Raw genomic sequence first — 27,217 nt, 5'->3', positions numbered from 1 at the left:
GTGCAGCATTTTAGTGGATTAAGATGATCCTTGTCTCACAGCCGTATAAAAGTTTTTACTCTTCATAAAAATTTCAACAAAATACAGTAGACTGCCTAACCCTCTGTATTTCCCACTATTTTTAAGTCAACCTTAAACCCGTAGACGTTCCAGTAAGAAATTTGGATTCCCTGGTGTTCAGGTTTCTGTGTCAAAGCAAAACAACCTGCACACAACAGAGAAGTCCTTATTACAGTTTATACGGCTATTAGCACCTAATGTTCTCCATAAATTGGATGTAATTTCTGTTGGCCTGCCCTCGCTGTTTAAAGTGGTTATTTGAGGGTTTTATTACTGGGCTGCAGTTTGTTTTATTTATTTAGGGATTAATAGGTTCAGCTGAGGTGAAGTTTCTGAACAGTATCATAGATACAACACTCCTCTGGTCCTTTTTGTAAGAAGAAATGTACGGACACAAACACAGTCTGCCACACCACCTGGAATGTCAGGGCAAGTGTTTTTAAATGCTGGAAATAGAGAAGCTGCCCTCCAACCAGCTACCAGCTGTACAGCTCTGCACTCTCATTGCCTGAACTAAACTCCTCTGCAGGCTGGGTGGCTGGTATTTGTTATTGTAAGTGTTTAAATGTTATTTAAGAGAACAATTTCCCCCAAAATAAGTTAAGACATTAGCCCCATCTTGCACTATTTGTTATAAATAGTTAACTTTTCTTACCCTTCTTTATGTTCATGCTGTATTTCTAGGCAGCTGAGATATCCATGCTGTGCTCTGCATGAAGCAACTGTCATTAGAGCCCACGACGCACGTGCTGCACAAGTGGTTTCAGTATGACAGGATGCGTTGGTAAAATTAGTGGCTTTTCTAATAATGTTGCAGTTTGTGAGAACCAGCAAACCTCCAAAACAAGCGCTCCTTACCTGCAGCTCTTGCCCCTTTCTCCCTTGCAGTATTTAAAATTGGTCCACCCCCTTTAAAAAAGTACCAGTATATAGCTGTTTATGCGAGGTAACTGCCATCTATTAGATTAAAGTAAACCAGAGCTGAATTTATTATCAATCTATGACTCCAGCTTTTTAAAGCAAAAACATCACTTTTTTTGGCTGCTTAAATTTGAAAATGCTTTTGTTTTATTAGCCGTCTTTGATGGTAAATGTAATTTCTTTAGGCTCCTAAACAGCACCAGCTAGAGCCTTTTATACACACATATACATGCGTGCACTCAGCACAAGACACTGTGCAAAAACTGCTGCTAATTACTCATCCTGTGGATGGCATATTACTTCCACATCTTTTCATCTCCACTATATTTGCTCTATTTGTACCGTAACTGTTGTCATTATAGAATTCAATGAATTCAAGTTAAGAATAACCGTATTCAAAGTCTTAATTTGATGGAAAGATCTGTTAATTAGTTGAAATGTAGCGCAATATGGAAGTAAAAGCAAAACTACAATACTATTACGATGTTTATTTATATGTGAAAGTGCAACAAAAATATTTTGTCTCTAAAGACAATGAATAATTTTAATAACTGATCAAAAAATGATGGTAATTATAATTTTGGCCTTAATTGTGCAACCCTACAAGGCAATACATATGAGGCTCAGTGCATTTTATGCAAAAAAAATTACTTGCATAATGGGAATCAAATCAGCGGCATGCAGAGCATGTCTCACATGTAGAGTGAGATTAACAAAATTGCCAAAAAACTTCTATTTTCAAGTTCTGTTCTATTCTCGTATTGACTGCGAGACAAAAAAAATTTATGTGACAGTAACCCTAAGTAACTGATGTTGGTCCATGTTTTTTGGATTGTTGGTTACTATAAATTGGTCTCAAATTGAATTGAGTGGCATCAAGAAAAAGTCTAAAAAAGTCACTTAAAATCTCACTTGCCTTAAGCTGTAGGAACTGTGTTGCACATACAGACACAGCGGTTGGAAAGAAACTGCATTTCAATTCTCTATATGTCCTGAGCATATGACAGTTGACTTTTGAAAGTGCTGAAGTTGACTTTTTCTCCCTCTCTCTGCACGACGGTTACAGTCTGTGCTCCTCTGCAGAGCCGTAATACCACTACTCAGGTCACTGCTGTCACATCACAGCCCAAATCTACTAAACTGAGGGAACAGAAAATAGGATTTACATGTATTATTCATTATTGTGCTTGGCCACTTACTGTTGTTGTTTTAAGATTGGGATTCATTTATTGGGAGAGTTTGTTTTCATTCATGGCGTTAGTGTAAATGCCACTGAGCTGAGAAAAAGGGGCCAGAGAGGTGCAAAGTGAATGCAGCTGGCAGCTTCTATCCTGTCTCTGAAATTGAGGAACAGTTCAGGAGACTCACTGCAAATTATTCATAGCCTCCTGTTGAGGCTGCTACAATCTGTGTGTGTGTGTGTGTGTGTGTGTGTGTGTGTGTGTGTGTGTGTGTGTGTTTGTGTGTTTGTGTTTGTGTGGGTGTGTGAAAGCCAGAGACAGTGCGAGTGTGTTGAGAAAATGAGGAAAGCCAATGTGCGTTGAGGATTATTTAGTTGTTGGTCGATAATGGGTCAGGCAGGCTCCCAGTTTTCACACACACACACACACACACACACACACACACACACACCCACACCCTTTTCCTTTGAGAAACAAATGTGACACAAGAGTACTCAAATGAAGTTGGTGTCTGTCCCTTCAGAGAAAAATATCTGATGAAAGAGATGCAGAGGCATGTTGGTAAAAGAAAAAAAAAGAGCAGGCAGCTGAGCTAAAACTTTGGTAAAATTACATAATACAGGATTTCCATGGTCAAGGAAAATCTGGAAAAGTCATGGAATTTCACAATCACATTTTCCAGGCCTGGAAAGTCATGCAATTAGGAAAATTCACTGTCAGTATGTGATGGATCATTTACCAGAGTTCTTGTGGATCCATAAAAAGTCTTAAAAGGCATTGATTTCATTAATCTAAAAAGAAGGCCTTAAATTGGTATTAAAATGACTTAAATCAAACTTTCAAAAGTCATAGAGATGCTCAGACTAGGGAAATGGGATTTCATGAATAATTTTTTCCTGATGTTGCGTTGTTGAATCTCAAAATAATTAGTAACATCTATTCAGAAAAACAGCAACAACAAAAAACTACCAAATCCCTCCTGTTAAGATCGTGGGAATTAAGGCAGTGAAAGCCCACACACACACACACACACACACACACACACACACACACACAGAGAGAAACAGAAAACTCGCCAACTAAGTATTTCCAAGTTCTAACCAGGTTTTTCACTGGACCAAAAACTGCCAAATTCTTCTTAACTCTGAGTAAAAAGTAGATTTCATTCTTTTCCTGAAGTTTTGGTCATTGTAAAATTGTTCAATTTGATGCAGAGTGGCATAAAAAAGTCTTTAAAAGTTTTTAATCTAACTTGCCTTGAGCTGTAGGAACCTTAGTTTACCAGTCTGTATGTTCATCCATTTTTTCCTCACGTTCAATCTTTCCCTCCATAGACGCCATCTAGCTGAAATAATGTTTGAATAGAGTGTGATATGTCCGAAAAACGCAGTGCAAGTGGGGCAAGAAAAAAACAATATGGGTCCTGGAAACGTCATGGAAACATTTTGAAAATTCATGAAAATGTGTGGGAACCCTGATAATCAGACCCTCATTACCTTCATTGAATTGTTTATTATTAATTAGTTGTAAAGTAGTTCTGATAATGAGTCTCAAGTGTCTCAAGCAACTGCAGAATTAAAATCACTTCACTGAGCGTATGGTTCCTACATCTTGATTATTTTCAGCTACAGCTGGCTCTCTGAATGATGAGAAGTATTTAAGTGGGATTATTCAGCAAATTAAAACCACTAACGACGCCTGGATGAGACTAAACGAGGTGATTATTCATAAACACCAGCATCTTTGGTCTTTGTCCTGTCAGTTACACACAGTTTTACAGTCATTCGCTCCCCACTCCTCCACAACAGGAGTTTTTTCCAACCTGATTTCTGAGAGGAATCTGTTCAGACCTTTAGGCGTGAAGTAGGTGTCCCTGTCTCCATGTTGTTTACCTTTACTGTGGAGTTTGTGTTTGTATGTTTGTTTGTTTGTTCAGATCCCTGTGCTGTGTCTGTGCCTCCAGCCTCAGTGCAGTGGGTGGATTTTTAGAGTACAAAACAGCGAGGATGAGGGAAATGAGTCTCTGCTAGGCTACCTACTGTGGATACTATAAAACCAGTCTCCTCAGGACAAATGCTTCATTATTTTTCTGCAGGAATGTAATTTTTGTGTGCTTGTTTGTTTGTGCAGATGCAGTATCTGTTATGCAATCCTTACAGTCTGTTAAATCAAGCACTTAAACTCCTAAATTTGGTGTTAAAAATATGTGTCATATAGTATTTTTTTTTTAAATGTTAATGTTTGTTTTTTCATTTTAAAATATTTTTAAAATAATAGATAAGGTGTTTTTCATTCTTAGTCATTTATAAGGGGAGACACACAGTTGAGGCGGGTAAAGCTTTAAACTGGAAGATATCACAGTGAAACTTTGTTAGTTTTTTTAGTTACATGAAGAAAATTAAATGAGATAAAGCAAATTTTGCTTTATCTAATTAGAATGTGTGGATTTGCATGTACAAATCTGCACGTTAGATAAAGCCAGTTTCTTAATTCTTGTTTAATTTTGGCGGCTCATTTATATAAAAGGGTTTTTACAAAAATTCTTTGGATATGTTTTTAACCCTCCATTGGTAATAAAATGCAGTTAACTAACTGCCATTTTATTAAATATCCTCCTGATGCTGACGTACAGTTGATGTGTGCTGAAGAAACATCTTCGGGTTACATATAGAGATTTTTAAACAGAGGTGGATTTGTTGTCTTTATTGTGGTATTATGCAACTCCTCTGCCTTGTTCGTCCAAGATTTCGCATGCTGCTCCACAGACGCCCGGGGTCATTTCCTTCATTATTTATATGTTTTAGACACCTCAGCAGCATCAGGCATCTGTATGCTTTTGTAGTTTTAATGTCTGTGCAGCAGGAATATCAAGCGTCAGAATCGATCAGGATCTCATGTGCATGCAAACGGATCAGATCTGAGCCATTAAGTAACACCTTTCTGTCTCTGTGAGCTCTCTGAGTTTAAACTTCTGATTCTGTAAATATTACAACAAACTAAACACCGTACAGGACAACTTTTTCAAAAAAAGAGCCTCTGTGATTGTGATGTATGAAATCCCGGTTTCATCCGGAGTCTCTCACAATGTTGTTCAGATGACAGACAGCCTGTGTGAAAACACTGAGCCAGACATTGTGTGTGTGTGTGTGTGTGTGTGTGTAGGTGTGTGTGTGTGTGTGTAGGAGTGTGTGTGTGTGTGTGTGTGTGTGTAGAGGTGTGTGTGTGTGTGTGTGTGTGTGTGTGTGTGCGCGTGCGTGCGTGCGTGTGTGCAGTTCAATATGGTGAAACAGGGGGCTCTCCTGCTCATGCTATTCCTCAGTACAAACACTGTGTGGAAGATTGTATTTAAATACACACTCTCTTAGCCTGCCCCCTACTGTTGCCCAGACCTACTTTCAAACACACACGTATGCACTCACACACACTCTGGGGAAAATAAACCCTTAAAACACATTGTAGGGGGACAGAACTAGACTTGGACTGAGCTTTAAGTTAAATGAGCATTTGGTGATTTTTAGAAACCCACTTTCTCCAGTTAAAACTCAATTAAGCAGTTTGGAGATAGTCTTTGGCCAGAGGACTTTGTGGATCATACTGCCTCCTGTGGTTGAGAGCGGTATTGCTCCTCTGCTCTTTTGCTCTCATTAGCATATGAACAGGTCAATAACTACAGTTATAATTAATCCAGCTGCCAGTCTTCTGACTGAGAGTTTAACCTCCTGTTTAGCTCCAGCTGCAAGGCATTTTGGAAATGTTTCACTGAATTTGCATCATATGTGGAACCTGGGAGTTTTCACAACTCTGGAAAGGTTTCTGGAAATCACATTTATCTTCAGCCTTTATCTAACAAAAACCCCATTTCACTTGTTTTTTTTTTTAACCATAAGTATAAAGTCAAAGCAGCTTCCTGCCTTCTCTCTAATACTTTCACAAAGTTTAAAATGTTGTATTTTTAACATTTTAACTTGATCTTACTCTTCATTCAATACATTTAGTTTAGGTACATTTCTGAAAAATTGTTGTTGTTTCTGAATTTTTTTTCAATAACAACACTTTTGTGTACAAATCCTCACAACACGCTCCACAATATTTTGCTGTTGTAGTTCTCAAAGTGACCAGTTGGTGTCCTCCTCTCCCCATTTCCACCTCTGCAGCCTGACTGAAAGATTGAGCTGTCTCTCCCTCTCTCTCTGCTTTCTCTGACATTTTATAGTTGTGACACTTTGGACACTGTGATTCTTCACACATCATATAAACTGTGCGGTGTTATATAACACCAAAAACCATGTAGGGCAGCTGTTTGTCACCGTTAAGTAAAAGAAATCAACGATTTTAGGCAGTCGCCTCATTTCCTCTGTAATAACTTGCCTTTGTGATCTAAATCAAGTTTCTGTTCATGTGCACATGCCTTTGTTTAGCTGCAACAGAGTATCTCTGTCATTTATGGTCGTTTCTGGTTTGAAATGTACGGCAGAATTATTATTTTCTCCTTTGTTTTTTTCCAGGAGTTGAAGAGAGTTAAGTGCCAGCAAGTTGAGTGCAGTCCGTCCTGGAGCCTCTCCTCCCTGCCCTTCCACAACTTTCCCCCCAACTGAGCTGCTGTCTTGTGCCTCCAAGACCTGAAACACACTCAGTCCTGAAGAGACACACAAACAGTTACACACCTCACCGCCAGCCCCACTAACCAGGATGATCACCTCGGAGCTGCCTGTCCTACAGTGAGTGAAACACACATACAAGAATTAGAGTGCATTTATCGTACTGTGGAAAAAACTCAAAAGAGAGCTCCAGACAGGCTACAATGTAGCCACCTAACCTGTCAAATTACTTTCATTTAAAGTGTTTTTGCCACAACAAGCTCAGATTGTGATTCTGAGTGTCTGACAACATTATGGAAAAGACCCGACAGACAAATGAAGCATTTAGTTTTGCATACCTTCAGCTTCTTCTGTTTTGTTTTGTGTCTGAGGTCTCGCTAAAGGACAAGTCACATTCTCAGATCTTGTGGACTTTTTGTCAAAATCAGCTTAATATTCACCCATGATATTGAAAATATTTTCGGTGAGAGTGCGATACCCTCTCTGTACCCCAAATCAACAAACACTAAGCAGCAGTCATTTCTCCATCTCGTACTTGAGTTTCAACCATTTGAAAACACTTGCATAACTTGTGTTTTTTGTACTGTAATTTCAAGTTTTTTAGGAGTAGATGTCACTGGTGACCCCTCTGTTTCCCTTGATGAAAGTTTTGTCTAAACATTTGTTTTCAGCTTGTGTATGACTCACATTCGTGTTTGCATAAGCATATAATCTTTGCACAAAATGCAAAAACACATGCAAGTCAGAGTTTTACCTCACTAAAACGAGCTCTTGGGTTTGCTCTTCATCTGAAGATTTGCCCTCATGTGAATATTATTATCCATCATGTTAGAAGTGAACATTAACTCTGCGGATGAAGAAAAGCTTTTGAATGCATACGAGTCACGGTTTTTGTGTTTTGCTCTTTTAGGGACTCATCCAATGAGTCTGGGGCGACAGATGCTGTGGGTTTAAGTATGAGCATGAGTGAGATGGAAGATCCAGAGGTGAAAGGCAAGAAGAAGAGAGGGAGGCCTGGAAAACAAGCACCGGTATGAGTCTGTGTTAAGTGGAGTGAGTGTTACGAAAGAGAAAATGAGTGAGAAAAAGCAGTTAAAGGGATAATTTATAGATTCTTAAGCGGGTGTGGGGAGTTGGTACAGGTGAGCAATGATTGCCCCCCCCCCGACCCGCAGGGCTGGAAACATCAGCAAAAGACAGCAGGGTGATTCGAAACACATCATTTTGCATCATTGATGATGTGTGTGTGGATTTGGGCTGATTTTTGGCAGAAATCTCTGGAGGTCACTTGCACATAGATGCACATTCTCCACATTGCCGTGACACAGACTTGGCTGACAATTTGCAAAGTCTCCCTTTAACAATAAGTCTGTGTGTGTGACTGTCTCTTTATTTGGGTGTTTCTATTGTGTATGTGTTTGAAGATTTGGGGAAACAAGCTGTTATAACCCAGAGTCTCTGTATTTCTGTGTTTGTATGTCCCTGAATTTGTACATTGCTATATGAGTTTGGGTTCTTTATACTCTGAAACAGATATATTGTACATATTTTTATATCATAGTATTTATAGTATTTTGTCCTCTATTATTCTATCTATGTTTATTTTCTGGATGCTTGCAGTACTTTGCCTTTTTTTTGTTTCCACCTATTGTGTTTATTGTATATTTTATGTATGCACCAAAAGCCAAAGCAAATTCCTTGTAAGTTAAAACCATCCTGGCAATAAATCTTACTGGGATTCTGATTTGTTTCTCCCTGTGTTACTGATATTTCTGTCCGCACAGGCGTCCAATAAAAAGCCTCGGAAGTCACCGACGGATAAGGCTATGGGCATAGCGAGAGGGCGAGGGAAAGCCAACGGTGTTGCTCAACATAATGGAGACGGCGGAGATCCCGTCACTCTATTTGAAGTGGTCAAACTGGGCAAGAGTGCCATGCAGGTGGGTGGATATAGTTTACTCATAATATACTGCGTTATTCCTCTAAAGTAGTCAGTAGTTTTTTTTCTTGCTGATATCTTACAAGAACTATATTTCACTTAAGTTTAATTAATCAAAACTTTGGCTGAGCTCATGTCAGTCCCCTGTACAGTGGCTCCAATTTGCAGTAAGAGTCCAGCCCCCAGGCTTTGAGAATCCTAAACTTCTCCTTCGACTCCAAAAAATGTAGCAGGATTTAAGGACAAATGTTAATTTTATTTTTTAACTAAATCCAAGTACTGCTCCTGTTGATTTAAGTTTTTTTTTCTTCTATATAAAATAAGTTTTCCAATGAAGAAATACAAATCTCACTGTTGTGATTGTGTGTATGTGTGTGTGTGTGTGTGTGTGTGTGTGTGTGTGTGTGTGTGTAGTCTGTGGTGGACGAGTGGATCGAGTCGTATAAACAGGACAGAGACTTGGCGCTGCTGGACCTCATCAATTTCTTCATCCAGTGCTCAGGGTGCAAAGGTGAGAGCAGTGAAACTTTTGCATCTTAGTGTCACCGCATCAATCATTACTGAAGTCACTCATTCTCTGTTCAGGTGTCAAACTCCTGCAATAACAAAACTAAATCCGATTTAAATCCTGTCGTTGTTGTTCGGTAAACAGGCACCGTGAGGATTGAGATGTTCAGGAACATGCAGAACGCCGAGATCATCCGCAAGATGACTGAGGAGTTTGATGAGGTAACGACTTCAGACAGAAAGTCATAAATGTTTCTGTGAAACTTTTGTCATGTAACTCGATGCAAGGATGTAGCTGTAATTTTCTTTTTTTTTTTTACTCAACAGCAGCAGTACTTTCACACAATGATTAATCTCTTTCGCTTTTTTGCAATGTAATTAAAGAACTAGACGTCTCACAAAAGCCATTTCTTTATAATTTCTTTTTTTAACAGCTACACTCAGTATTTAAAAAAAGTATTTTATTTTAATATTTGTAGGTGTAAAATGTAGAAGCCCAAACAAGAGTTTGTCCCAAATGAGAGAATATTTTGTCTCAAATGCAATCACTAATTCTATATAAATGTTAAACCCAAAGTATTTACTTTTACACCAGCCCAAACAAGTGGTTGTAATGCTGTATTTATGATCATATTTACGAGGCAAATATGTTGCCTTTCGATACAAACTGTGTACACAGAGTATGCTTATCTCAGGTTCTGGTTATAGCAGGAATAATCCTCCACAAAATAACAAAGGCTTCAGATGGATTTGATACCTTATCCTTAGTCTTTGTCAAAAGCTCAAAGAGGTTTCTTTTTATATTCAGTGTGAGGTTTGAAGTCTGAGCAGAAAATACAGGAAATTAGGTAACAAATGTATGCTTCTAATGTATTCCCAGAGTCCTGCACAGGGTCAAGTAACCGCCATGTAACCTGCAGAAAGTTGTGAACTGGGTAAAAAACATTTATTTAAATTCACAGGGTCAGGTGTAGCGAAAAATGAACAAACGTTCACATTTGAATGAAATAGCACATTCAGCAAAACAGCGTAATGGCAAAATAGCATGTTTGTGCTATTTCTGTGCTGTTAAACTCAACCAGAAAATCACGATAAGCAGGCAGAATGACAAAAAAAACACGTCACTGAAAATATGTTTCTGAGCAAATACACATCTATGACAAACCATTGGATTTTTCGCATTAAATAATCTTGTGAATTATAACCCTTTTACCTATCTGAGCAGAAAAGGACCAAAATTTCTTTAACTTTGACACAGAAGTGAATGATGGGATAATCTGACAATTCAGTACCTGCAAGAAAACAGCTTTTTGCACAAAAACACTCGAGCAGGATGAATGCTCACCAACACAGACGCTTGGACCAGAGCTCATTTTAAAAATAATAACATTGTTTCTCTGATGACTGTGTTTCTGTCAACAGGACAGCGGCGATTATCCTCTCACCATGCCAGGGCCCATGTGGAAGAAGTTTCGCTACAACTTCTGTGAGTTTATCAGCGTCTTGATTCGCCAGTGTCAGTACAGCATCATCTACGACGAGTACATGATGGATACGGTGATCTCGCTCCTCACCGGGCTGTCGGACTCTCAAGTGCGAGCCTTCAGACACACCTCCACATTAGCAGGTAACGACTCTGGCTTTATGAGGACAGCAACAGTTTTTCTCACTACAATGAGACATTTATTTGTACAGCACGTTGCAGAGCAATAATTAGAATTACACACACTTCCACATTGGCCGGAAGTGAATGATAATGCTAATGTTGTTGTTTTTTAAAGTGTACATTTTTAACTTTTACTTATTTCTGCATTTATCTAGTTATTTCAACATTATTTTGGGGTTTTTTTACACTATTTATTTGTTATGTATTTATTTATTTATGCATTTACTTTGGCTTTTAAAAAAAAAAAAAAAAAAAAAATCAATTTCTTTCCATATTGATTTCTTCTTGGATGTACTGGATTTAATTTATTTAACTTATTTGATAGTTTAAAGTCATTGTTCATCTTCTGTAATCCCTGTCGAGTAAACTTGATATCATACAGTTAAAACTTTACTCGCAGGTACATGTCAAATCAGAATATTTCCTCTGAGGGAAAAGTCTAAAGCATATGAGCATGCATTTATTACTGAGCCTTATTTGTGCATTTCTGTCTCTGCATAGCGATGAAGCTGATGACAGCGCTCGTGAATGTGGCGTTAAACCTGAGCATTCACCAGGACAACACGCAGAGACAGTACGAGGCTGAGAGGAACAAGATAGCCGGCAAACGAGCCAACGAGAAGCTGGAGCTGCTGCTACAGAAAAGGAAGGAGGTGAGCTGGTGTTTGAAGTTACTCTTCACATTTGATACTAGATTTCAGAATCGAAACCTTTTTTGTGCAGACCTTTCATGCATGGAGCTGAAATTAGTAATCAGCTTAATGTATTATGGTTTGTTATATTAAGCAAGCAAGCAAAACTTTATTTCTAGCACATTTTATAACAGATGGGAGCACAATGTGCTGCACAAAGTGTGAGGTACAGGTTACAGGCACACGACAAACCCTTTAACTGACCATAAACGTGAATCAAATCCATTAAATATAAAAAAGTCATAGAATAATAATTAAGATGGTAAATAAACCAATAAAAGAGAAAAAGACTGAGTAAGAATTGATTAAAAAATAAAAATAAAACTAGGTACAATAAATAATAAAATTAGACCCTAAAAAGAGGATGATACATATTAATTAAAATGGAAAAAAGAACTAAAAATAGAATAAAATAAGATAAATTGACCAAAAAAGGATAACACAGGAGTAAAACCAATAATACAAGATTAAACAGTAGATAAACAAATCAACCAGTTAAAGTAAAAACACACCTAAATTAAAACCAATAAAATAAATACAATAAAATGATTCAAATAGTCGAGCCATTAGGATAGCAGCTGCTGTCGCTGTTTAGCTTGTTCTCATATTGCATCATCTCAATGTTTTGTCCACAGTCTTGCCCAAAATGATCTCTTTTCCTCTGTGCAGCTTCAAGAAAACCAAGATGAAATAGAGAATATGATGAACTCCATCTTCAAGGGAATCTTTGTGCATCGCTACAGGTACACTGTGTTTATTGATCTGATCGTTGCTTTTTACAGTTTTTTTGTTTAGTTGGTTATAGTGATGGTGACCACACAAAAAAAAGATAAAGTTACACTTACCATCAAGACTGAGCAGCCTTGTTGGTCATGATAATAATTATGATGGATGGTGATTGTACTTTTTGTTTTCCAGGGATGCCATCGCTGAAATCCGAGCCATCTGTATTGAGGAAATCGGAGTGTGGATGAAGATGTACAGTGATGCTTTTCTTAATGATAGTTACCTGAAATATGTTGGCTGGACACTACATGATAGGGTAAGCACACAGTCGCACCACCTCTCTGTTTAGTTGTTTTTTTCCTCACATTTCTTCAAGACCTGGTTGATATTTTGGTGCTCCACAGCTTCCTTGATTCAATGGGTGTGATGATGTTTATACAAAGACAGAATGTTACACCTTTAGCCCACCAGGATCAGATTTTAACCGTCTCTCTCTCTCACTTTCAGCAAGGAGAGGTGCGTCTGAAGTGCCTGAAGGCTCTGCAGAACCTGTACACAAACAGAGAACTGTTCCCCAAATTAGAGCTGTTCACCAACCGCTTTAAGGTAACACCTGCAAGAGTGGAAATCACAATCCTGGGTGCTTTTTAAGCTAGGCACACACTTTATGATTTGAGAGTTTTAGATAGGGCTGGAGCCAAATATTCGGATATTCTTTAATTGGTAGGTATTCGATTTTCAATTCAGGCATTCGGATAGCCTTTTTTTTTCTTCTTTTTTTTTTGCAAAGGCTGCTGCTTCTGTCACACACACAGTGACAAATGATCATTTTACCCAGCGGTTACATTTAACAGACTAATTTACATTACTGGATGCAGATTATTGTACTGATAACTGAGTTTTTTTTTAAACTTGACAAACTATAAAGTGTCGCAATCACTGACAAGCAGGATCTCTCTCATGTAACACTGAAGCTCTGAGGCGCACGGTCTCTCTCTCTCAATCGGGTCAGAAACAGCTCAAACTGTAGAGTGTTTGTTTTCGAATTGGTGATTTGTGTTGTGTTTCTACTTATGTCTGTGTTTTCTTTCCTTGTTAAATTCTGTCTGTTTTGACAGGATCGTATCGTATCAATGACGCTGGATAAGGAGTATGACGTTGCTGTGGAGGCCATCAGACTGGTTACACTCATCCTGCAGTGAGTTACTTCAACATTTTTAACCGTTTTACAACTATTTCCAAGTTTAAAAAAAAGTCAGAGGAGACACTTAGGTCTGTTTTTAAATGTTTTCTTTCTTTTCTTGTGATTATCTGTTGCAGGGGCAGTGAAGACGCCTTATCCAATGAGGACTGTGAGAATGTGTATCACCTGGTTTACTCTGCCCACCGACCAGTCGCAGTAGCTGCTGGAGAGTTCCTGCACAGGAAGTGAGTCTATCCTCATATTTCTCCTAATTTATCTTGAATTAGTTCTGGTTTAAAATAATGATAATCTTGACTTTTAGTCAGCTCTTATTTGTCATCTTATAGTGGTTTCAAATGCATGTCTTATTTGCCTTATTTCACTGCCTTTCCTCCTCTTCACTCTTGTCTTCTGTCTATTCCCCTTTTGTACATTTCACTCTCCTCTTTTCCATCTCTCTCTTTCAATCTTGCTCTCCCCCTCTGCTTCTCTCTCTGTCAGGTTGTTCAGTCGTCATGATCCGCAGGCAGAAGAGGCGCTGGCTAAGCGCAGAGGGAGGAGCAGTCCCAACGGAAATCTCATCCGCATGCTGGTGCTCTTCTTTCTGGAGAGCGAGGTAATACATAATTCACACATGACAAATAATACATCCAGAGGATGCACAAATGTGCTTTTCAGGGTTTTTTTTCTGTTTTTAAATAATTATTTGATATTGAGTGTTGGGTTGAGTTTGGTAAAAACCCCGAAACTGGCACATTTGCATCACTGGGGACACACTAAACTATATCAATAATGAGAAAAAAAAATCCTCGTCAGGTTGACCTGTCGTGGTTGACAGTGAATCTTTTGTGACATACGTATCGCCATCTTTGTAGCTGATTAAAACTTCTAGATTTCATCTATAAAATATTTCACACAATGCCTACAAAACCTGATGGATGATGTACTAAGTGTCTCTGTGTGTGTGAAGCTCCATGAGCATGCAGCCTACCTGGTGGACTCGCTGTGGGAGAGCTCTCAGGAGCTGCTGAAAGACTGGGAGTGTATGACTGAACTTCTGCTGGAGGAGCCTGTGCAGGGAGAGGAGGGTGAGACACACACACACACACACACACACACACACACACACACACACACACACACACACACACACACACACACACACACACACACACACACTGCTCTTATTCTCTCTTTAAGCCTGTCAAATATCGTTTACTTAATATCGAGCATGTCATCACAGATGAAAACCAGGTTGTAGAGATGATGCCGTGACATCGTACTCATTGAAACAATGATCTCTGATTCTGACCTTTGCTGACAATGTGATTTTTTTTCTCTTTCTTCTTTTTATCTGTCACTTTCTCTCTCTTCTACGTGTCCCTGCAGTGTTGTCAGACAGACAAGAGAGCGCTCTGATCGAGCTGACAGTGTGCACCATCCGACAGGCAGCGGAGGCACATCCACCTGTTGGCAGAGGCACCGGCAAACGGGTAGGTTCAAAAAATACACGCAATACTTTCAGATACCACTTTGAATTGCTCATGAGTTTAGTCGAAGGTGAAAATGATGTGATGAGAAAACAGGTGGATGCTTATACCCTCATGTGGAGGATTAAGCTGTCTAAATTTAGATCTGAAGAAGAGATATTTAAATGACTGTGCTCCAAAACGTTATGTTTGACAGGAGATCAAGTTGACGAATATCTTTAGTCAGTTTCTTTTTAACGATGAGAGTAAAAGCAGCTGCTAGATTAATTCAGCCGCTTTCAAATCTCAAACAAACATCAACCCTAAGAATATCAGATCTTGCTAAGTTTGTCAAAATAATAATGGCACCAACTGAACAGTGTGTGCTTGTTTGTATATTGGTTTATTTCTGTATTTATTTAATAGTTTCTGAAAGCACAATGTCTGGGTAGGAAACAGAAAGCTGATTTATTTTCTACACATGAATAACGTTCCTTGTCATTTTTCTGCCTATTTTCACACCTCATATAATATTTGACCTGAAGTTTTGTGTCTGCTTGTCCAGGTGCTGACAGCGAAGGAGAGGAAGACCCAGATAGACGATAAGAACAAACTGACAGAGCACTTCATCATGGCTCTGCCCATGCTTCTGTCCAAGGTAAGACCTTCCTCAAGTCCATCGTGAAGCCAGCGGCAGAGACACTGATGAATGAGTGGGCTGGGCGACTGATCTGTTTGTCGAAATAATTGATTGGATTGTTACTTATGTAGTCACGAGAAGTGATATTGAATGTATGCCACTCCGGACAAGTGTGCCTGCCAAATAATTTAAATGTAATCGACCATTTTGCTAAGTGGGAAGCAGAAACAAAGTTGATTGATGGGTATCTCATCTCTTCTCTGCCTCTTTATGTTTGCTTGTGACTTTTTTATTCTTTATCTAATTCTCCTCTTTTCATCTCCTTCTCCACAGTACCAGGCAGACTCGGAGAAGGTAGCCAACCTGCTGCAGATCCCTCAGTTCTTCGACCTGGACGTGTACAGCGCCGGGCGCATGGAGAAGCACCTGGACGCCCTGCTGAAGCAGATCCGGCTAGTGGTGGAGAAGCACATCGAGATGGATGTGCTGGAGGCCTGCAGTAAGACCTACAGCATCCTCTGCTCCGAAGAGTACACCATCATGAACCGCGTGGACATCGCCCGCTCGCAGCTCATCGACGAGATGACGGATCGCTTCGCGCACTCTGTCGAAGAGCTGCTGCAGGAGGTATGACGGGATGAGAGGCGGGAGTTAGTTCAGAAAGGACGGGTGAAAGTAACTATGTCTGTGTATTTTATTATTCGTAATGATCAGTGAGGGAGTCAATAAGTCAATCAGTAATCAAAAAGGAAATGTAGCCAAATCGAAGTTTAAAATAGCAATATTCCACCAAAGTCACCTTATTCCACATGTGCTACCTAAAATTATATATAATAGTTTACATTAAACAAAGCCTGTAAAAACATTCGATTCTGTGCTTCTCAGTGCAGTTGGGAAGCCATGAATAACTCGATTAAGACCAAAAAAAAAGACAAAAAATCAGTGAAACTTTGGCTGAACTGTGGGCTGCTTACTCAGGGAAGGGCAAGAACAGCTGTAATAAATATGAGTGAAACATTTATTTGGTATAGCACCTTTGCAGAAATAGACTTCTGTACAAAAGCACAGTAAAAAGGACTGCAGACAGACCGTTAATCTAATAAAGGAGAATTCTGTTTGTAACGAGAGGTTGTAAAAATGTCAGCAGTAAATGTTGTACAATGGCAGTGCAGCAAAATAAAAGTATTGAAGATACAAGTCTTTATACATAGTGAGATTGATAGCTCAGCGAAATGTCTGTTTTTGGGGGCCCTTAGCTTTTTAAAAGGACTCCTGCCCAAAATAGCCCAGTAGCCCCGCTCTACACTCAGTGTCACGGAAACACAAATGATAGAGTAACACTTAACTAATGAAATATTTGCTTTAAAAATGGGAATGTGTGGAATTTTAAACATTTCAGTGTTTTGTCAAGTGTTTGTGTTTAGGTGAGTAGAAAAATATTTGTCTAAACTTTCTGTACTGTCATGTTTTTGTTATTGTGCAGGCTGAGGAGGCCGATGATGACGATATCTACAATGTTTTATCAACACTGAAAAGACTCACAGCCTTCCACAAGTAAGACTCTCCTTACTCCTCACTGTCTGTGTGTTTAAGGCTGCAACTAATGATTACTGTCACTATAAATTAATTTATTGATTCTTAATTACTTGTTTAAGTCTCTTAAATGTTGGGAAAAAAGTCAAATGTCCATTGTAGTTTCCCAGAGCCCAACATGACAAGCATTAAAAAACAAGACATTCTGTTTACTATCAGTGGATTCTCACTGATGTGAAGATAGAACTAGAAAATTAAAGACTGGAGACTTCCTCTATCTAATGTGTCTTCCTCTTGTTTTCCGCCTCAGTGCCCACGACTTGACGCGGTGGGATTTATTTGGGAACTGCTACCGGCTGCTGAAGGCGGGCATCGAGCAGGGCTCCATGCCAGAGCAGATAGCCGTCCAGGCCCTGCAGTGCTCTCACTACTCCATCCTCTGGCAGCTGGTCAAGATCACAGAGGGGGCTCCCAGCAAGGTGCGAGACTCACCTCACTGACAGCTCTAACACGCTCAGATCTCAGCTCATCCTCAGTGGGGGGCTCAGAGTTAAGACCGCTGTGTCTGAGCGTCGGTGGCGCAGAGGGACAGGAGCTTATCTGTACCTCAGCAGAGAGGAGCAGCTTACCTGTGAAAATTCATCTCACTATCGGACCGGATGTTTCCTTCTGATTCAGGGGCTTATCCCCCAATCGATCTCATTTAACACTTAAACACCGCACAGAGGCGTCAAATCCCAAAGATGCTATTTTATAGCACACTGAAGCCCAAACCTCCAAAAGCGTTTAACTCATAATCCACTGCTGGGGAATGTCCCCCTTCCCTACAGCGCCGTATTTTAAGTTGCTAAAGCAGTAATGATTCCCCGTGTGGACCCATTCTATCCCACTTAATTTCTTCATTATTAACTAGAGCTGCAATTAAAGTCTAGTTGAGTCCATAATTGGAAGGAAAGTTTATTTTTAAATCCCCTTTCAACAACAAGACAAACCAAAAGACAGCTAGGGAAAATACCCATAATCAGAATCAGCATTATTGACCATGTTTGTGCACATATACAAGATAGATAAAACTGTTTTCCATTGCTCACTATGTGCATGCACGGAAATAGACATCCAGCTAAAACAGTCATAATTTCCTACAGACTAAAATGACATAAACCTTGCTCATACTGGATGAGCATTACATGAGCACCTCCAGTAATTTATAATAATTGTGGAGGTTGTCTGTGATCTTTATCCTGTACAAATTTGCCATATCCATAAACTGACAAGTAACACTTCTAAAATTAAAATGACCGTTTTTCACCCAAGGCAGAGATCATATGATGATATTAATATAGCGCAAATCCACATCTTAGTGATTTGGGTTGTATTTTTTTATTTACTTTTAATTGTTTTGCAAACTTTTTTGTTTTTTTCTCGTCCCTTTTCTGCCTCTTGCCCAGTTGAGAATGAAAAAGAATCGAGAAAAAATAAGTGACTTTTAGTCCTACAGAGTGAGTCCCACACTTGGCACAAACTGCCAATAATAGTATGACATGCAGCTGTAGTTATAACGTCATTTCTCATTAAATCAATAAGAAGGAAGTTGATTTACTGTCTTTGTGGTACAGAAATAGATACTTCTGTATGTCAGTTAATAGCATTTTAGGGAATGTATTGTGTGCAGATGTAAAATTAATTATATAGGAATCATTTTTTGTCTATTTGTATTTGAAATATGCAGAATATCTTGATAAAAAATGTCCTGGGCTGACAATGTGTCAAGAATAAAAAAATAAATAAAACTGGATCATCATCATTCGATCATTGTTAGCGCTCTGTGAGGCCTCGAAATAACACGGCATCGACACGAAGTGTATTGATTCTTCTGCTGCAGTGAAGTTAGTCAGTGATTTATTGAAATCATTAAAGTTTGATCACTTCATTGTTGCTGCCTGACTGATGCTGCTGTTTAACATCGATTTCCATTAAAGTGCCTATTATACGTGACACTTGGTTAATGGTGTGTGTGTGCGTGTGTGTGCGCAGGATGATCTGGTGGCTCTCAGGAGAGTGGTGAAGTCGTTCCTGGCTGTGTGCCAGCAGTGCCTGTCCAACGTCAACACACCAGTCAAAGAACAGGTAACAACACACACCTAATGTGACAGTCTGTGTAAAAAATTAGACACCACCGTCACAGTGTGTGATTTGTTATGACAGCGTGAGTGATGAAACAATTTCTTTGGCTGCTCTGTATTCTGTGTTTAGAAAATATGATTATTGTGTCAAAAAAATCTAATTGAACATTTTCAGGACTTGAATTGTTTTTCTGTATTTTCTTCTGTCATTTTTCATATTATGATATTTGTTGATTTGGAGACCAAACTTCAGTGACAGAGCAATTCTGATTGACCCATATTACAGAGGGACTAGAGAATTTTTAAATGGTTTTAACTTGAAGTGTTTTTCAATGCTTACGGATCCATTTATTTTAATGTTCTAAAAAACTAGAAAGGAAATAGAAAAAGATAATTCTTTATCAGTCTCACAACGGGGAATTTTGCATTGTTACAGCAGCAAAGGGATATCAAAGCAAGGTATGTACAAGATAAATAGAGCAAAAAGAATGATATAATAGTGAAAAACAAGATGCATAACTAGAAATAGAAATAGGAATTAAGCAGAAAAATAGAAATACAGTGAAAACAACAGTATAAATAGTAAAAAACAAGACGTAAAACTCGACAGTAAAAAAATACACCAATAGCACATGAAAAATAATTGCACATTGTGATAAACTGCATGTTAGTTTAAATAGGTGGAAATGTTATGTTGATGGAAATTGTGTATCTATTTCGACAGAACAGGAATGATTTCTTTGCCCTGGAACAAGAAGAATCTGCAAGCTCATATTTTATTTGTTCTGGCAGATGCATTTGGCTCCTCTCCACACTAGACAGATTTCCAACACTTTTTATTTAATAGGGGGCGTGTTTGATGCGAAGACGGTGAAGAGGAGCGCCGTTGAGGCAGTTTCCAAATAACCACAATGGCCGCAGCTGTTGTGGAAACTAATAGAAGGCACTTTTGCTTAACTGTTAAATGAGAAGGACGGTCTATTTACGAGAAAGAAGAACAATCAACTGCACTTTGAACTTTTTTCTTGAAAAGACAGATGTTTGCTGCACTTCGGACAGGATTTGGCAGAAGTTCAACATAACTCATCTTTGCACGCTGTAGTCTGTTTCTAAGACTAAGATATTTTTGGCCTAATGTGCAGCGATGGCCATCCTCACAGGGTCAATATTCACTCAACGCTATGTCACGTGATGATAAGCCATTGATAACGCCCCCTGGAAACCGAAAATAAGCAGAAATGTTCCAGACTAGGTTCGGCAATGCCTGGCTAATACCTTCTGCTTTCACAGTCAGTCTTGAGTTTTGTTTGAAGCATTTTAATGAGAAGGGTCAATTTGTCGTTAGCAATTTCTCACAAATATACACAAACATAGAAATTATTGCTAAATATGCAATTGCAGCGTAAATATAATTAGAGCATTTACATAACTAATACAGACACAACTCTTTAAATTTTTAAATAATAAAAAATGAATATAAAAATAAAACAAAAGAAAAAATAGGGAAACAAACAAACAGAACAGAAATCATCAAATGGCATTACGCTGCTGTTTTCTCCAAATATCGAAGAAAAGGTTGCCAGATGGCATCAAATAATTTCGCCAGTAAAGGTTTTGTTGTAAAAGAAACAGGTAACACTTTTTGCATCAAATCATGTTTGACTCCTCATTTGTGCCTCTTTTTCAGGCGTTCATGCTTCTCTGCGACCTGCTGATGATCTTCAGTCACCAGCTGGTTTCTGGCGGCAGGGAGGGCCTCCAGCCGCTGGTCTTCAACCCAGACAGCACTCTGCAGAACGAGCTGCTCAACTTCGTCCTGGACCACGTCTTCATCGACCAGGACGACGAGAGTCAGAGCATGGGTGAGAGCTTTTTACAGGGCAAAAGCAGGTTGTTTTTGTGACTAGATAAGAAGAGAAGAAGAGATGAACTTGTTTGAAAAATCAACAAAATGCCCTCATTCATGTGAAATTTAAATTTTCTTCGTTCCCCTCTTCATTTCTCTGCGTGTAGAGGGAGACGAGGAGGACGAGGCCAACAAGATCGAGGCTCTCCACAAAAGGAGAAATCTGCTCGCCGCTTTCTGCAAACTCATCATCTACGACATCGTAGACATGCCTGCTGCTGCCGACATCTTCAAACACTACATGAAGGTGACTGCTCATCTGTGCTTTACATCCATATCATTATAACCAACATAAAAGAGGCGATATGAATCTGATACAAACTGGAAGCCAGAAGGACAAAGGACAAAGGAAAATAAGAAAACTTAAAAACATTTAGATAACATTGAAACTGTCTCTAAAGAGGCGATTTTAAAGATAGTCTAGACTAGCAATATCTTTGATTTCCAATTATAATTTATTAATACAATATTGTCAAATTGGTGATCATTATATGTGGAAAAATAGAGGAGGAAGGAATGATCTAATACAGGTGGAATAAATGGGAAAGAAAGAATTTGTCAGATTTTCTTTACAAAATTTTGATTTTCGATTGCCGTTGTTAGTATAAATCTGTAGATGATATGAGAACAAATGTACTAAACTGTGTCATCGTGCATGTTTTTAATTGTGTTGTTTCTCTGCCTCAGTACTATAATGATTACGGCGACATCATCAAGGAGACTCTGAGTAAAACCAGACAGACGGACAAGATTCTCTGTGCCAAGACGCTCATCCTCAGTCTGCAGCAGGTGCGACATTAATAAAGACAACACTACAGGCTTCTGTACCTGCACAGCTTTCTAAGTTAGATATGTGAGTTCTCGTGTGTGCAGCCACAAACTCTTTGTCATCTTGTGTGTTGCAGCTGTTCAACGAGCTGCTGCAGGACCAGGGGCCCAACCTGGACCGGACATCGTCTCACGTCAGCGGCATCAAAGAACTGGCTCGACGCTTTGCCCTCACCTTCGGCCTGGATCAAATCAAGACCAGAGAGGCTGTTGCTACGCTGCACAAGTAAGAGCATGAGTGCTGAGTTCTGTAGGGGGCGTTAGAGAGGACTCACAGCTAGTACATAACACTTCAGATGAGATTAAAGTGAAATAAAAGACCATCAGGGGAATAGAAAGTTTGCATTTGACTGTGCTGCATTTTAGTGATGCTAAAGGAAATCTGGATATAAGTGGAGCATTTTGGGTCAGTCATGAGTGTAGAGCACAATATTTTCATATAAGCGCTTCAATAACTATAAGGGCACTCTGAGAGCACAGACTTTTCAAACGCCCAATCACGTAATGTTAACGAATGGGGGAAAACAACATTTGGATATCGCCACCTGAGAATTTAGGTTTTGAGATAATGAACTTTTAAAATTTGCATTTTAAATAGCAAACACAATACGAACCAGTTTGTTTTCGAAATAAAAAGTCAGAATGCATATAACTTAAACACCTCGTATAAAGTCAACAAGTTGTCACAGAAAAAGAATATATGAATAACTCAAAACTCTGACAAAAATGTTAGATAGAATCTTATAATTTGTTTTTTTATTTGCATTTTAAGAAAATATATGACACAATAACACTGAAGTTACTGATCACAATAGAAAAGATAGAACATACAATACATAATATAAAAATAAATAAATAATAACCTTATAATGAGAAGAACCTTATATTTTGAAGGTGATGATATCCGCTTTGTGATTCAGATCAGCTCCTAAAAGTAATGGCTTCTGTGACACTCTCCCACCACATTCATGAAAATCAGGCCAGTAGTTTTTCTGTAATCCTGCTGAAAAACAGACAAATTTACAAACAGCAACAAAAACATGACCTATGTGGTGGAGGTAACAACACTTTTTTGAGCACTTACGCTTTCTGAAATGCAAATTGGGTCCCTAAATGGCTGGAAAAAGTGAGGACTTTTTTGAATTGTTGTCATTTTCTGTCCTTGTTTGTCTCTGATGTAATGTCTCTTCCTCTCTGTCTGTCTCTCTCTCCTGTCAGGGATGGAATAGAGTTTGCATTTAAGTACCAGAATCCACGAGGAACAGAGTTTCCTCCCATCAACCTGGCCTTCCTGGAGGTTCTGAGTGAATTTTCCTCCAAACTAATCCGCCAAGACAAAAAGACAGTGTAAGTACTCCCTTCGGTCTTTTTACCTACAGCGGAAAAAAAAAATAATAATAATTTAGTTAATTATGCTAAAATGCTGCATGTCTCCTCAGCCACTCGTACCTGGAGAAGTTCATGTCAGATTCGATGTCGGAGCGTCGGGAGGACGTGTGGCTGCCGCTGATCTCCTACAGGAACAGCCTGCTGACGGGAGGAGACGAGGACCACATGTCTGTCACATCGGGCTCCAGCAGCAAGGCGGGTTCAGTCCGCAGCAAGAAGGGACGACCGCCGATACACAAGAAACGCATCGAGGGTGAGATGAGATGATGAGGGTTACTCGGTTATGCGGGTTGACTTTGCAGCACTGAATCTTTTCCCCGTTGTTGTGTTACTGACTCTGTGGACGCTGTTTATTTTCAGAGGAGAGTAGTGTCGAGGGCTCGTGGATGTTACGTAATGACACTCTTCAGACACCGGGAGCGCTGCAGACCCCTCAACTCACCTCAACAGTCCTCAGAGAGAACAGACCAGCAGAACACATGCCCGACCCCGACTCAGAACCCGGATCAGAGAACGACTACGTACACAAGTGAGTGTGTGCACGATGAAAATACAAACACACATTAAAATGTTTTGTAAATTTATTCACTGTTGTCGAAGTGGAGGATGTTGAGCTTCTGTTTGTCTTCAGTCCGCAGATGCAGATGTCGTGGCTCGGCCAGCAGAAGATGGAGGAGGTGAGCAGGAAGGACCGGACGGGCATGAACTACATCAAATCACGCAGCAATCAGGGCGTCCGGCAGACCGTGTAAGTAGAAGACTTCTTACCTTAAACGTGTTTTATGTCAGTCCTCTGTTAAACTAGAGAGCCACCATCCATCAAAAAAAAGACAATAAATAGCGTGTTTTTTTTGTCTTTGCCTGAATGACATTTCCCATCAGGCGTGGGTTGATGGAGGATGACGCAGAGCCCATCTTTGAGGACGTGATGATGTCATCGCGGGGCCAGCTGGAGGACATGAACGAGGAGTTTGAAGACACTATGGTGATCGATCTGGTCAGTCCCGTCACTCTCTCACCACATTTGTGAAATCCTAAACGCAATAACGATAAATAGTAAAAACTTTTTAAAATTTAAAAAAAAAATCAGTTATTTTTCTTTAAATTAAATGTCCTGATTGTGGCTTTTCTACTTTCCAGCCGCCATCGAGGAACAGACGCGAAAGAGCGGAATTAAGACCGGACTTCTTTGACTCCGCAGCGATGATTGAGGACGAGTCGGTGAGTAAAAACTTTAGTCCGAGAATTTGACTCAAAAAACTCAAAGCCGAACCGTTTAGTTACATAATTGTGTATATCAACACAAATTAATTTGTGACTACATGTCTCCAGCCTCTGAAATGTTTGTGTTTGCTATTTTATCTTATTTTTTTATTTTTCATTTTACTGGATATTACAGTAAACTGAATATCTTCTAACAAAACAAACAAATTTGGCCTTTGACATATTGTGATGGACTTAACTTATTTTACTACTTTTGGATCAAATAATTAATCAAGAATATTATAAGCAATAATTAAAAAAAAACATTAAATGGAAACTATCATTTTTTATATCTGATTTTCAAGCCACAACATGTAGAAAGTGAAATTTTCAACTGTGGCAGCCCCAATATGCCGCAGTATTTTTGGCGTCTGGTCTATTTCCTGTATTATTTTAGTAATAGCTCAGTATCACTGCTGGACGAGCACACTCATACACACACACAAGCAGGCAGATGGAGACAGAAGATTTAGCTGTGTGTGATTGGAAAAGAGCAGCCTGGCAGAAATTCTTTTAGTCTGCTACGTCACCCCTGCACCTTGTTCAAAAATGGATTTTGGATTTAATTCCAGGTACCATAACTGTTACGGTATTGGTTCAAATGTGAACGGTGCGCAACCCTACCAGTACCCCATACTGGTAATCAGACAGATACTGTGCAGACAGCCATGCGTACTGCTTACTGCAGGGTAGCAGCTGAGATATATCGTTGTCTGACAGTCGCTCTCCTCTCCATCGTTGCAGGGTTTCAGCATGCCGATGTTCTGATCTGGGAAGAGGCAAAGATCCTGAGATGAGGATCCACATCAGGAGTAAACAGAAGAGGGGGGGGGTTGGGACGTCTAACCCAGATAACCTGCCATTCAAACTCTTAAGAAGAAGAAAAAAACATTGTTGAAGTACTTTTCTCTTTCTATAAGACATGATGGAAGGATGTTTGTCAAGTGGATCTGCTGAAAGATCCCGCATCGGCTGGATCTCACCTGGAAGTGTGAAGCGAGGATCGGCTCTGTTCTTTCAGGCGTGGGCCAGAGGATCCAGAATATTCTCCAGAATCTAGTGCGGATTATTCAAGAGCTTCGTCTTGCTCCAAATCCTCCTCCTTTCGAGCCTGTTGGTTTAGCGGTAGCACTGATGGCTAAGTAATCGTGCTGCCGGCCGACGAGTACTCGCAGTTTTTACGGTTCCCCGATAACACAGATGTACAGTTGTTTGGTTCCGCTCCCGATCAGCAGCACAGAGCAGCGTAACACTCTGTACAGCCCCCCCTTCTTTTTGGTGTCGCACTTCGAACCGTTGGTCAAATCCAACACAAAGGAGATCTCAATACTAAGTGTTCTATATCTTTGCTCTTATTACCGCCCACCGACCCCTCTTCCTCTCTCTGTTCGCCATCCGAGTCCTTGTATGTGGTGGTGCTGGTGTGTGATGTGTGTGTGTAAAGTGTCGGTGGTGATGATGGTCGAGTAGTCGCACACGCACACTGAGGTCAACAGCTGTAGAGTGACTTGGCGGAAGTGATGTAACTGTCTTGTGTGTGTGATGTCAAAGCAAAAAGTGTTGTCATTTGACGGCGAAGCCACCTCTCCCCTCCCCGCCCCCCTCGCAACCGACCTCGGACAGAAGCCTCCACCCTCTCAGATCTCGGAAAACGTTCTGCACACACACACATAAACACACACCCTTGAATAACGGCGTTTTGAAGTTAAAAAGTTTTAAAAAAAAGACAATAAACATATTTTGAATTCTGTAGCTTTAGTACTAAAGTTTTAAATCAAGTGTGTTTTTGTTTTTGTCTGATGTTTGTACAGCCTTTTCTTGAATATGTATCTTGTTTGTTGCCAAATTGTGGCCTACATACTTACAGTATATTCCAGCCCCGTCCCCTACACCTGTATCTCATATCTAATGGTTACCAAGCTCAGATTGTTGCTATGGAAAACCAGTTTTTAAGCGCTGTATGGTCTGATTGTAATCGTTTCACAGTTCAGTATTACGGCAGGTCATCTCTTCAATTTGTTCATTTTACAAATTAAGTTTTCACACCCGCCTTCAGTGTTAACTGATCCAAGAAGTTGCAGATTTGTTGTTATCATCGTTCAAATCCAGTACAGTGACGGATTTCTATGTCTGACAGATTTGTTTGAATGTGTTTTGAATGTTTCCAGCCATATCGTCGTTCACCCACCGTCGGTTAATCAATCATTTACCTTCTCCCTCGGCTGGCTTGGCAGTCCTGTAAATATCAGAGACAATTGGATCTTTTCTGCAGTGCAGTTGACATCAGTTGCCCTAAAATGCTCTAAAAGCCTGTTTTTTTTTTCTGTGAACCTAAATTCTTTCTAATAAAATAAAATCTGTAATCGATTTATGGACCAGTGTTTGTGTGCAACTTTGTTTCACAACCTCAGTTTGGCTCAAAACAGCTGTTGTCAACTTTCAGCTTTGCTGAAGTTTTTATAGTGGACTTTTAACTTTATAGCGCAAGTCAAACAGTTTATGTTTGACTTTAAAAACAGTTGTTATATTTGACAAAACAATTCTTAACACATGGTTCATTTTAACCCATTAAAACCTGGAAGTACATCAGTGT

At 39.5% G+C, this 27,217-nt stretch overlaps 1 protein-coding gene and 1 long non-coding RNA gene across 3 annotated transcripts in view; one reads left to right on the top strand and one right to left on the bottom strand.

The window, feature by feature from the left end:
* The window catches only part of stag1a (STAG1 cohesin complex component a), a 56,951-nt gene extending 29,960 nt beyond the window's left edge, over nt 1–26,991 (top strand). The window contains exons 2-32 of the mRNA XM_042500589.2: nt 6,668–6,880; nt 7,671–7,791; nt 8,545–8,700; nt 9,114–9,210; nt 9,352–9,428; nt 10,629–10,833; nt 11,374–11,525; nt 12,234–12,307; nt 12,483–12,606; nt 12,798–12,896; nt 13,409–13,488; nt 13,611–13,718; nt 13,975–14,089; nt 14,444–14,561; nt 14,863–14,966; nt 15,508–15,600; nt 15,916–16,209; nt 17,066–17,136; nt 17,426–17,594; nt 19,150–19,242; nt 20,926–21,100; nt 21,252–21,391; nt 21,832–21,933; nt 22,050–22,198; nt 23,191–23,319; nt 23,412–23,614; nt 23,722–23,890; nt 23,993–24,109; nt 24,244–24,358; nt 24,502–24,582; nt 25,369–26,991. Coding sequence (XP_042356523.1) covers nt 6,852–6,880; nt 7,671–7,791; nt 8,545–8,700; nt 9,114–9,210; nt 9,352–9,428; nt 10,629–10,833; nt 11,374–11,525; nt 12,234–12,307; nt 12,483–12,606; nt 12,798–12,896; nt 13,409–13,488; nt 13,611–13,718; nt 13,975–14,089; nt 14,444–14,561; nt 14,863–14,966; nt 15,508–15,600; nt 15,916–16,209; nt 17,066–17,136; nt 17,426–17,594; nt 19,150–19,242; nt 20,926–21,100; nt 21,252–21,391; nt 21,832–21,933; nt 22,050–22,198; nt 23,191–23,319; nt 23,412–23,614; nt 23,722–23,890; nt 23,993–24,109; nt 24,244–24,358; nt 24,502–24,582; nt 25,369–25,392 — 3,783 coding nt within the window. The 5' untranslated portion in view covers nt 6,668–6,851 and the 3' untranslated portion in view covers nt 25,393–26,991. The remainder of the gene's footprint in view (nt 1–6,667; nt 6,881–7,670; nt 7,792–8,544; nt 8,701–9,113; nt 9,211–9,351; nt 9,429–10,628; nt 10,834–11,373; nt 11,526–12,233; nt 12,308–12,482; nt 12,607–12,797; nt 12,897–13,408; nt 13,489–13,610; nt 13,719–13,974; nt 14,090–14,443; nt 14,562–14,862; nt 14,967–15,507; nt 15,601–15,915; nt 16,210–17,065; nt 17,137–17,425; nt 17,595–19,149; nt 19,243–20,925; nt 21,101–21,251; nt 21,392–21,831; nt 21,934–22,049; nt 22,199–23,190; nt 23,320–23,411; nt 23,615–23,721; nt 23,891–23,992; nt 24,110–24,243; nt 24,359–24,501; nt 24,583–25,368) is intronic.
* Nucleotides 22,210–23,547, bottom strand: LOC148187425 (uncharacterized). 2 transcript variants are annotated; one of them, XR_015778661.1, is made up of 3 exons: nt 23,422–23,547; nt 23,057–23,183; nt 22,210–22,975 (listed from the first exon to the last, which is right to left on the bottom strand). It is a non-coding gene; the product is annotated as an uncharacterized LOC148187425 (long non-coding RNA). The 2 variants fall into 2 exon arrangements; XR_015778662.1 differs by having other exon boundaries at nt 22,210–22,972.
* Nucleotides 26,992–27,217: the final 226 nt, after the last annotated feature.

This window comes from Plectropomus leopardus, chromosome 14 (genome assembly GCF_026936395.1).
Source record: "Plectropomus leopardus strain MGB_pleo_1.0 chromosome 14, ASM2693639v1, whole genome shotgun sequence".
Lineage (NCBI taxonomy): Eukaryota > Metazoa > Chordata > Actinopteri > Perciformes > Serranidae > Plectropomus > Plectropomus leopardus.
Note: the sequence above shows the minus strand (reverse complement) of the source record. Positions and strands in the feature narration are given on the sequence as shown.